The 11,693-nt window shown below is 44.6% G+C and overlaps 1 protein-coding gene across 1 annotated transcript in view; it reads left to right on the top strand.

Annotated features, from left to right (window-relative positions):
- TMEFF2 (transmembrane protein with EGF like and two follistatin like domains 2) overlaps positions 1–10,147 on the top strand; it is a 127,640-nt gene extending 117,493 nt beyond the window's left edge. Inside the window, exons 8-11 of the mRNA XM_051787780.1 lie at positions 1,689–1,812; positions 3,357–3,515; positions 8,383–8,469; positions 8,872–10,147. Of these exons, the coding sequence (XP_051643740.1) occupies positions 1,689–1,812; positions 3,357–3,515; positions 8,383–8,469; positions 8,872–8,968 (467 nt within the window). The 3' untranslated portion in view covers positions 8,969–10,147. The remainder of the gene's footprint in view (positions 1–1,688; positions 1,813–3,356; positions 3,516–8,382; positions 8,470–8,871) is intronic.
- Positions 10,148–11,693: the final 1,546 nt, after the last annotated feature.

Consider the following 11,693-nt stretch of genomic DNA (forward strand, 5'->3'; position numbering starts at 1 on the left):
GGAAAAAGGAACATGCATGAAGTCCTGCTGGGATGATAACTGTGTATATATTTCACATGCTGATAGCCAGTGTCTCACCTGGAGGGCGATCGGTAGCCAAAAATATTTAGCACCAGACTAAGTGGACCTCCTCTTCCCACCTTTCTCCAGTAGCAGAAATTCCTGGGCAAGCTCTCAAAAGAGGTTGTACCATGGCTATAACAACATGCCTCCTGTCAGCCCATCCTGCCTGTGCCGTCCCAGAGACAGTTGTCTGCCCCAAGCCCAGGCATCCCCACTGTCCTGTGATGCTCCTGCCCCGTGTGGTCATTAACAACCTCTTACAGGTATCCCAAAGTAAGCAGGGAACCGGGAGAGGCAGATGGGTTTGGTTCAACGTACGTGCATTTGAAAAGATGCAATGATGGTCCATAGTGCAGAGGTCCTGAAAATCCTAATGATGAAAGAGAAGCTAATGCTGTCTACAGGCATGTAAAGGTTGCCCGTCATCCTCGTTTGCCGGGAGCTGGTCCTTGCCTGTTTTCACATAAGGACAATATAACCAACTTTATTAGTGCAAATGGTTAGAGACTCTTACAACTCTCCTTGGACAGCTGCAACAGAAAAGAAATTCATTACGAAAATCTGAATCTTGGATCTGCTGCAGACGCTTTTCCCAGAGGTGGGATAATACCTAAGCATGCCTGCTGCTGGCACGCCTGGCTCAGAGGCAGAACACAAATTGCAATTGTTTCATAACACTTGGGGACTTTCTTTGGAAGATATAACTGCTTCAACTTATTTGTGTGCAATCTACATTTCCTTAGACATTTATTGTGAGGTTTCTTTCTTCTGTTTTTAATTAATCATGGGTAGATGATACTACCACAGGAAAAGGATTTTTACCATTCGAGATATCGTAAGTATTGGTTAAATTTGGAAGAATTTGCCAAAATTACTCAGATTAATTAATACCTCAATGGCCTAAAAAAATCATGTGAGTTTATGGCAAGTAACACTCCGTGTTTCAGCCTGTGAAGCCTATGTTGAGCACACATCTGTTTCAAAACTAAATGAAGCCTCCATTTTCCTGGCTACAGGGAGGGATTTTCCAGGATTTCTAGTCTCGGTGACTATTTAAGTGCTGCAGAAGTAGGCTCAGAATGTCAAACTAGTTTAAGGGTACTGGGTGATAAGGGATGTGGAGGAGGCCAGTGAACTCTGGGGCACCGCTGTGCAGACTGATGATAAACTTCAGCTCTGGACTCCCACTCTACTTCAGCCATAAAATTATCTTTCTGCATATGTTCTATTGAATGACCAAATATTCTGTAATGGTATATGACATACAAATGTCCAGACTCTCTCTCCTAAGCTTGCCTGGGTTTAAGGAGACACTCCATAAAGGACAACAGAAATGATCAGGTATTTTTCATGTGCTGTTCTGTCATCAGTTTTGGAGTAGTCAGATTATTTTTTCTCTTGTCTCATTTGCTGTAACTTGACAGGAATTAGAAAAGAACAAGAGAAACCCTTGCAAAGCTTTGCATTAGCCAACTTGTTTGAAGGTGCAAACCCTTGCTCTTGCTTCCCATGAACAGCATCTTTCACATATTGTTCTTCTGATTTTCCTTTCTTTAATAGTTGTTCCCACCATTTCACCTTATCTTACATTGTCAGGTTAATGTTCCCTTCACCTGTGTTCACAGAGAATGCAAATAAACTGGAAGAAAGTGCAAGAGGGATCTACATCCCTTGTCCAGAGCATTACAATGGCTTCTGCATGCATGGCAAGTGTGAGCACTCCACGAACATGCTGGAACCGTCTTGCAGGTAATCCTTCTACCTAGGAGGGAAATCTACACACATGGAAATACTGATTCACAGAAACACTTAATGTAGATCAACTATGGAAAATACTGGCAACCATGGCCCTTTGTGCTACAAAATCCACTAGACTTAAATTATTCAACCAAGTCCCTATTGTATGTGGCAAAAGTATATTGAGTTATGCACAATGTTAATTGACTGTGAAACCATCCAGTAGCCTTCAGTTATATTTAGATATGTTTTTAAAAGCCCTTCACAAAGCGCTCGGGCCATTGCTAGGTGGCCTCCTCAGCCTGAAGGAGGAGAGGAGTGCCACCAGGGCTATGTCCCTGCTGTGGCAGGAGTGATGCTCATGAGGCAGTTGTCTGGGGCAAAGGTGGCTGCTTCATGTGGGAGGTGATTTTGGAGGAGTTTAGGGCAGGGAGGAGGAGTACAGTGAAAGCACGTGCTTCTGCAGTGAATGCCTCCCTGGAGAGGTACACATACTACTTCTGAAGTCCAACCAGTGTCCTGGTGGCATGAAAAGCACTGTTTTGCATGGAGCACCATTTTCCTGAGACACTGGACTGGGAGAGCAGAGATACAGACCAGACTTTCTCCCCAGGGCAGATTTTCAAGCCAGCTTCTCCCAGCTCTCACAAACAGCCAGGGCAAATTTCACTCTTTGCAGCTGCTGCATTTTAGGTGCTCCATTCAGCTGGAAAATGTCCTTTCCTCAAGGTGCTGGCAGCTGTGGGAATGCAGGAGAGGAAAAGAGTGGAAGCTCAAGGCTTAACCCATCAGGGTTAGCGCTCCACTGAGAGATCTGAGAGGAGCCCAAGCCATCTGTCTCAGTCCCTTACCATTGCTGCTGCCATTGACCTGGATTTTTGCATCTTCTTGCTTGGTCTTTTTAGGGGAAACAGGGCAAGAGCTAAAATTAGAAAAACACTGTTTGCCCCCAAAATCACAGAGCAGAGTGGAGATGTCAGGCTGCAGGATGGGAACTGGTGAGCAGCGCAGCAGGAGGCATCGGGGTGGATGGTTGCAGCATCAACAGAGGGGTTTTTTTATAGCAACCAGACGAAATGTAAATGATGTATCCACTTTCAGGAACATCTAATCACATTTCATATGGAGCTTGGATGATTGCTTATCACTTCCTTAGGGGTAATCTGCATAAGGAGCCACAACTAGATGGCTTTTCACCCTCCCCCACCTCCCCAAAGAAAGGGAGAAATCTGAAATATGTTGTGCAAGGAACTAAATGGGTTCTCATTACAATGTGCAAGTAGTTCCACTTGATGCCAGTTATGACTTAGTCCCCTGGGCACCTCCTGGCACTCTGTGGTGTTGTTCACTCTCATAGACCTTTGTGACACTGAGGACCTGAAGTCTTCCCTATGAGAGGCTGAGCAGGCACTAGTACTCTCTCTGTGGGAGTCCATCCTGCAAAAAAGCACATAAGCTTATGCTTAGGCCACTGATTTTTTTTTTTTCAGGTATAATTTTTCCAGCATTCTTTGAAAGCAGCAGGTATAACTAGAAAAAACTATTTTTTTTTTCAGATGTGATGCCGGCTATACTGGACAACACTGTGAAAAAAAGGACTACAGCGTTTTATATGTGGTTCCAGGTCCAGTACGATTTCAGTATGTCTTAATAGCAGCTGTGATTGGAACCATCCAGATTGCTATCATCTGTGTTGTAGTCCTCTGTATTACAAGGTCAGTATCTCTGGTACTTAGCAATAGAAAAAGAAAATACTTTTGTTTTTCCTACTGTGTGCGCTGATTATACAGATTTCTGCAGTGACACTACTGATAACAAATGCTATTTAATTCACCAACAAACAGCAGATATCATCTGGTCCAGCCAGCCAGTGCTGCTTCATTATTATGACTGAATTTTTACTTCCATTTTAATCAGACTTAGGTAGCAACGGTGCCTACAGCAAGTGAAGTTCCCTATTTTGTATTCAGATAGTTGGACAAATATTGTTCATATAAATAAGGGGAATATAAATGCAGCAGCTGGATCAACACTTAATAAAACTAATCATATCTCCATCTGGTTTCCTTAAGGGCCCATTCCCTTAGTCCTAATCAGGCAAAGCATACAAACTTTTAAGCCTGTTTGCAACCCCGTTGATTAAATGATTTCATTAGCCTTGTGTGCATGTTCAAAGGCACCGCACATGTTTTAGGGTCTTCACTAGGTGGTGGCACACCAAGCCATATGTGATGTACTTGTCTGGGGTTCTTTAAGTGCAGAGGAAAGGGTTGTGTGAATGGAAATGACCAGAATGAGAAGGGGAAAGGCAGTCCTTCCCCTCCTGCATGTGCGCTGCTCCCCCACTGAACTGTGTTACTCTCTGGGAGGGCTTGGGCTAAGTTCTGAATGTCAGACATTCTACAGGCATCTCTCATGAGATTAAATTAATTCAGCTAGCAACACTGATAAAACACTTTTTTACAACTAATTTTCTTTTTAAATTACAAAAAAAAATAAATTAAAAAGTCAGGTATCATACCTCTGTATAAAATAAAATTTCTAATATATTTCAGTCTTTATGTTGCACTACCTGGCTGGAAGACAAGTGTAGCATTTGTTCCTTGAAAAGCAAAATCCATAAATTCTTTTCTGGCCTAAGGGCATAAAACAAAACCTCTTTTGGCCAAGCTGAATCCATCAACTAAATGGCAACTGCCAAATGAGGTAGTAGATTATGGTGGTATTCACAGAGGTAATTCAAACAACCAAAAATATCGTGTGTTGTGAGAGAAAGAAGGTGGTGTAGTAACTGATAATGGAACAAATGCTTGTGTATAGTTTTGTCAAGCGATTCTAGCTTTGTCACCTTGACGCAGTGAGGCAGAGCACTTTATACTGAGGAATTCAGACAGTGAGCTCTGAGTGATCTGGTACTGTAATGCAAATTACCCATCACACTGTTTTCATACAGAGACAGTACCTTTTCCCACACACTTTGTAACTGAGTGAATTTATGATCTTTTGACTTTTTTCTGTAATGCATGTAATTACCGCAGAGCATCCTCCATCCCAGCATAATGATTTGAGATACATTTGCAAAAATGTACTCTTAAGTGGCCTAAGAGAAATCCACATGACAAGAGACTGTTGTGGCAGCATATGCATAAGTAATTGAGTTTTTGAAGTAGTCTGCTTTGGAGAACCTGACTGTACTGGTTTGAACTCCACACCCTGAATTCTTGAAAGTGCTGAAACCACCCTGCCAGGTTCTTGGGAGAAAGAAGGGAAACTTTACTCAGAGGCCACTGTGGCCAAATTCTTTGCAGATCCTTTCAGTGCAGCTTCACGTGAATTTGGTGTACTGGGTCCATTTGAGCCACACAAAACTACCCTTGTAAGCTTCTAGCTGTCACTACTGTTGTTGCTCTTAAAATCTTGTCTGTACAGTGGTGCAAATCTACAGCATGTCCTCCATTGCTTGAAGGCTCTGAGCAAGTGCTGGGCACTTTTAGGGCCATTGTTGCACAGACACTTTAATCTGAATAAATGGGCTGTGCTGCTGACAGGGATGGTTTTCCTTTGCCCATTCCTCCACCTCCTGGGCACAACAAACCTGGTTAGGGGATGGACTCAGCTGAAAACACAACCAGCAGAACTGATGGTTTGTTTTTAAGTGGCTCAATTCCTGGAAGAGATCGGCCACTCGTCTGCTCATTACTAGTGCCAGCAATAGGAATAAGCATCTGAGGTGGAGAAGTAGGGAACCAGAGGCCAAGACATGAAAGAGTGAGGCAGTCCCTCTGCCCAAGGACTTTTAGCTTAGAGGTAAGGCAAAGAAAGAAGCACTGATTAAAGTGAAGGAGAATGGTAAATAGTATAGGTCTGGCCTAGTATCATAATGATTCTCAGCAGTTTTCTTTACAGCTTTGCATTTTTAGTGCTTCCCTAATGTTTAGTCACAGCAGCTTATTTATGTGAAGAAATAACTTGATTAAAAATTAATGCATAACATGTTTTACCTGCTATGAATCACATTGTGAGTAACTCAAGCTTGTGAGCAAGCTTCAGTAGAGGGAGAGCAGGCAGCCCGTGCTCCAGCACCCGGTTTACATTGATGTAACTGCTTTGTTCATAAATGAATGCATCCCCCACACAGAGCTCTACAGAGGACTTTTGATTAAAGAGTTAAGGACCAAAGAAATCCTGTCACTCAGTTTTAGCAGATGATTAAGGTCTAAAAAGCTGGTTAAATGCAAACACCTGTCTTAGGAAACCCAGCTGCACTTCAGACACAACCTACCTGTTAAGCAGTCTCGGTGTTGGTGCTTGGCCCTGGGGCCTTCCCAAGCTCCCATCGATTGGTAATGTACTGTATTACACAATTAAAACATGGGCATTTTTGGTTAAAAGATGCTTTTTCATCATCTTAATTGGAGTAATCTACATTTGAATTGATTTCTCTCAACCTTGAACTGAGTGACTGTGTAGATACTGTCAGTGTTAGTTTTGAGAAAGTGCCCATGAGAAGCTCATCTCCTTCCTTCCAGCTGGAGCAGTTGGTATCCACCATTCTCTGTGAATGCATGGCTGCATCCCCTGGGATTGCTGACCATCCTGATCATTCCCCAGCCACCTGGTTCCTCCACGTTTCTTACAGAACCAGTCTGGTTTTGTAAGAACAAGACTTTACGCACTCTGGCTTCCCGCCCGTGGTTCCCCCGCCTTGCTCTCACGGCTGAGCACTGGGGAAAAGCAGGGCTGTGCCTTCTGCTGTAAATCCTGATCCTCTGGGCTTGGGAGGAGGCCCGGTGTGGGGAGTCATGCATGGCCGCAGCAGCGGGAGCGAGCGGTGCTGCCTCTCAGCGTGGCGAGGTGTCAGTGCACGGCGAGGTCCTGCTGTGCATCTCCAGCTGAACGGGCAGGAGAGGCCGCCCGGGGACAGTCGGGCTGGGAGGCTGTCAGCGTGCACATGACACACGGCTCAGTGAATCAGCCCTGTGTTTGCCAACAGCAGCTCCCTGACTCACTCGGAAAGTTTGATCGCCTTTTTAAGGGACTCGCAGGGAATAATGAGTTTGCTGTGAAATCGCAGACCAGCCAAAGTCTGCCTTAGTTCCATAATGAAAGCTCTGCCGTGACCTCTGAGAGCACAGGGGATGCTGGCAGATTTTTCCTGAAGTAATGATAGCAGCCTACTTCACTGCTTCCCAGAAAGGAACGGTGCAAAATATAGTGCACAACCATACAGCTTCTCATGAGGAGGTGGTCCTGTGGCTTGAAAGTGAGGCAAGTCAGGACAGTCTGACCCATATTTTACTAGACACTTATATAATTGTATTTCAGTATTTTTAAATACTTCGTAAGTTCTTACGCTCTTGTTTAGCCTTTCAGCTGGCATCAAAAAACTATAGCGTCAGTCCCATTCAACAGGTGGGGAAAAATGACCTTTTTTGTTTTAAGGGGTTAGTAAAAATGTATGTTACTCTATTCTGCTGTTAGTTATCTGACACAGAGCTGAGGGCAAGTGCTTTGAGCTCCCCCTGTGCTGAGAGGGTGGGCTGTCGCTGGTGCGTAACCCATAGGGTTTCACAGGGTGCTGCTGGAAGCCCTCCTGTAACAGAAAAACCAATTAGTTCAATACAAAGGGAATGTTTAGAAAAACATGTGTCAGTATGGTCTGGAGTATTGCGGGGTCTCTTGTCATGCCACTCCAAGAGAGTGTTTCAGTCTCTCTTGTGTAGCTGCCCACAGTTTCTGCCATACTTCCCTTAGCTTTCAGCTGCTTAGAACTTCCTTTGGCCTCCACCTGGGTTTAAACTTTTCTGTGCCATCTGCCTGAGGATACCTTTCCATGGAGGGAACCAGAAATATGCCATTAGCTTTCCATTTGGGGGAAAAACTGCACTGGGCAGCATCCCACAGCTGTCACTGCTGCAGGTGAAAGGTTGAAAAGTGCCCAGCACCAGAGGTCCTGAGGCACAAGAGGTTTGCTTCTGCAGCTGTCCAAAGGAATATCAGATTTGGGGCTTTCCAGTGCAGTTGCTTTCTGCACTAAGCCAAGCAGCCGTGTCAGGAGCGTGGCACAGGGTAGGCACCTGTAAGTGAAGTAGCTGCTTGCTCATGAGCAGCTCATGGAGCATTTCCATGGAGACTAAGAGGGACTGGAGACACTTAGCTCCTCGGAAAGGCAGCCACCGCAGGCACTTTGTAAACACTTCACAGACCTGGCCAAGCAGGTGAGTGAGCGTGAGACCATCCCAGATCTTCCACCTGTGCCTTACTTGAAAATAAACCCATTATTTAAGGATGAGTGATGCGGTGAAGTTGGGGCTGTCGTGATGCAGCAGAGTGGCCACTGCTCAGGAATCTTAGCATTTGCCTTGCCATAATTTTGTTCACAGTATGCTTTTTGGGGGTTGTGGTGGCTTTTTTTTGTGGTGCCATTGCCATTAGCCAGCTCTTTTCGTTTCACCAAGGAGGGGAAGTGTGCTGAGGGACAGAGGATGCCTCTCTTGCCCTCACGTCCCTGCTGCCGCCCGTGCCACCTCCTGAGCAGGTGTGTTGTTAAGAGCTGTGTATTCTCACAACTCTCTTTTCCAGGAAATGTCCCAGGAGCAACAGAATCCACAGACAGAAGCAAAACACAGGGCACTACAGTTCAGACAACACAACAAGAGCATCGACAAGGTTAATTTAAAGAACGCATGTTTCCACAATGGCAAAACTAACTGCAGAGAGCTTGGACTACAAAATACAGTATTATAGACAAAAGATTAAGACAAGATCTACACATGTTGCCTTGCATTTGTGGTAATCTACACCAATGAGAACATGTACTACAGCTATATTTGATTATGTATGGATATATTTGAAATAGTATACATTGTCTTGATGTTTTTCTGTAATGTAAATAAACTATTTATATCACACAATATAGTTTTTTCTTTTTCATGTATTTGTTATATATAATAAATACTCAGTGATGAGAAAAAAATTGCCTTTCTTAAATTTGCTGTATCTCATAGCTGTGTATAGTCTTGGGATATTGTATATGGACACTAACAAATCTCTTTTTCTTTCTTTTTCCAGTTCTAGTGGCAATTTTGAGTCTACTGAACTCAGTAGTAGGGTTTTGAGTTGGTCCAAGATCAGCGACAATTATGGATGTGGGAAAGGTGAAGAATAATTTAACCTACATTGAGGAGGGATAAAATATTTCAGATCCGGAGTCAACTACATTTCATCAGCCTTCTTCTCCCATACCATCTATCTTTACTCTCCCATAGCTTAGGAAGTCTTTGGCTTCTAAATTAAATCCTAACCGAAGGGGAAATGGAAATTCTCGGCAACCGCGATGAGAGTGTCGGGGGTAATGCTTCGATTTGGGAGGGAATTAGGTGTCTGTCAAGGTGAACCCTACAAGAACACTTTGCAGAATCTCCAACTCTGGTCACTGGAGTGAGTGAAAATTGCTTCTCACTCTTGATTGAAAATTATTAGGTTAAAAAAGTTAATAACATAATAACAGCTGAAATGCCAGTCCCATTTGTACCTCGTGAACATGCTGATATAATTTATTTTTTCAAAGAGAAGGTGAAAACCACTCAGAAAATACCTTATGAATAACTTTATAGGTGACCCTACTCCATTAAATGTAATGAACCCAAATGTTGGCTATACCTCAGGAAAATAAGGGCATGTATTTTGTCACATCCACATGATGGACAAAATGCAAAGTTATTTCCATGATAGCTGAAACTCTCCAAAAACACGTTCTTTCGAGAAGGTAATTCTGCTCTACTTTGTGCTATGAATTTTGAAGACAGGAGAGTGAGACTGAAGGGCAGAGTGTGGTAACGTCACTCCTGCTGGATAACATCCACTCCACTAATTGACTGCTGGAGCAGTAGTCACACTAAATAGCACAACTGAACTAAAAAGCCCTTGTAACCGTAGTCAGTGTGCTGCTCCTTTCCAAAGATACTTTGCCAAGGCAGAATGTACCCAAGATAAGGGTTAGGAGTATTTCTCACTGTCATCATCATGTAAGAAATTGCATTTGGGTCAGAATCAGATCTGGGGTTACCTGGGATGATGGTCTCATGAGTGTGTTTCCATTTCCTGCTTCAGCATCAGTCTGGTCACTCACAACAGTCACCACCAACCCCACCGGTGACAGCCCACCCGATCTGGCCTCCAGACATGGGTGCAGCAGTACTTCCACTCTAACATGACTTTTGGTCTTCCCCTCCCTCCCCTAGCCTGCTTTAAAGTGAATCCATTGCATGATGTTCACACGGTCTCAGTTTTTGTCTTGTTCTGGGTTTCTTGGCTTTTTAAAGGTAATAAAAGGCGATTGGCAAGAGATGATTCCAGGCACCTGGTCTGTGCTGATTGATGGGAGTGGGAGTGTGGTGCTTGCACAGGCAGCGGGGCAGATGATGGCACAGGGCAGCTCTCTGGCTTTGGGCTGCCAGCCCTGCAGGGACCTTCTGCTCCTCAACCTTCGCTCTCTGATCTTTGAGTCTTGTTTTCAGATTGGAAGAGTGATGGTGTGAGGCAGAAGCAGAGAGGTAGCAAGCAGGCATGATCCTGGCCCACTGGACCACAGGGATATTTCCATGCTCAAACCCACTCTAAAATACTCCTCTCTGTCCCAGTCCTCGCTGGTTTTGTGTCTCACACTCAAGCTCAGCAGGGGTGGTCTGACATGGAGGGCAGCCCAGGCACAGCAACACTGTGCTGCACAGGTTTGGTGGCACAAGATCCCTTCTAGGGAGACTTTGCAATCTGTGGTAATTCATACATATAACACCCCTCTTCAGATCCCTCCGTTGGCTACACCTGATGCAGTGATGGCTGCAAGCGTCTCTGAGACTTCAGCATCAGGTTGTGGATTGGGTTGGAGGAGGCAAATGTAGCTCTACCCTGCAGACACCCTCCCATGCTTTGTGCTTTCTGAGCGAAGCGTTGGAGTCTAACAAGCGTCGAAACCGCAGTTTCCGAGCCGATTCCAAATGTCAGTCCCCCCACTGGGACTATCAAGTCTGGACTGTTTATTTCGGTCGCTTGCATTAGATACAAAAATCAAATGTTAACACATACACACCACCATGTAGCTATAGCAATAAACCTAATTAAAAAAGGCAAGGTTTGGCCTGGCCAAAAATAGCACAGCTTCGCTTAGGAGTGAAAACAGGAGTCTGACCCACTGTCTCTAAACTTCCCAACGTTGTGTGCCTTGCTTTTACTGAGCAATGGCACATTTAATCCCCTAACAGCCTGTGTTTGCCAGGTGTCATTAGCTGCTTTCCCAGCTGCAATGTCTGTCATAAAGCCTTGCACCTTCACAATAAAGCTGGTGTTTAAGTATGTACTGCAGACTGGAGAGCAGAGAAGAGAAAGGGATTTTGGTTTTAACACACGGAGGGCAGGTCCCACCTCTTTGGGCCTTTCAGACTTAAACTTCAGCATGCTGGCATGGGCACACAGACTGAAAATAACAGTGTCTTGGGGTTGTATGTACAGGAATGAAGATTTCTAACAAAAACATTTGCAGAAATTGCAAAAACAATTGCAGAAATGTAGCAGCAAATTTGGACATGTGGATCTGGGGTTGCTATTTCCTGTTCTGAAGTCTGGAAAGTGCGTCTGTTTGTTAGAGCCATATGCTGGCCAGAACTTGAGATGGGGCAATCTCTGTGCAGTTTAACTTCACAAAATGTAGGGGGTCTGGGCTGGGCACGTAATGGCATGGCCAGGTGAAGCCATGGCCAAGGGGTTGTGCCAAATGCTGAAGCAGAGCCCAGCTCCTCTGCCCAGAGTCACATGGAGAGGTGCTGATGTGTTACTGTTTGTCCGCTTCTCCATGCAAGCTTACACCAACAGGAGCAAGTTTCCTTGTGATGCCC

This window comes from Manacus candei, unplaced genomic scaffold (assembly GCF_025592945.1).
Source record: "Manacus candei isolate 608988 ecotype Guabito, Panama unplaced genomic scaffold, ASM2559294v1 h1tg000023l, whole genome shotgun sequence".
Lineage (NCBI taxonomy): Eukaryota > Metazoa > Chordata > Aves > Passeriformes > Pipridae > Manacus > Manacus candei.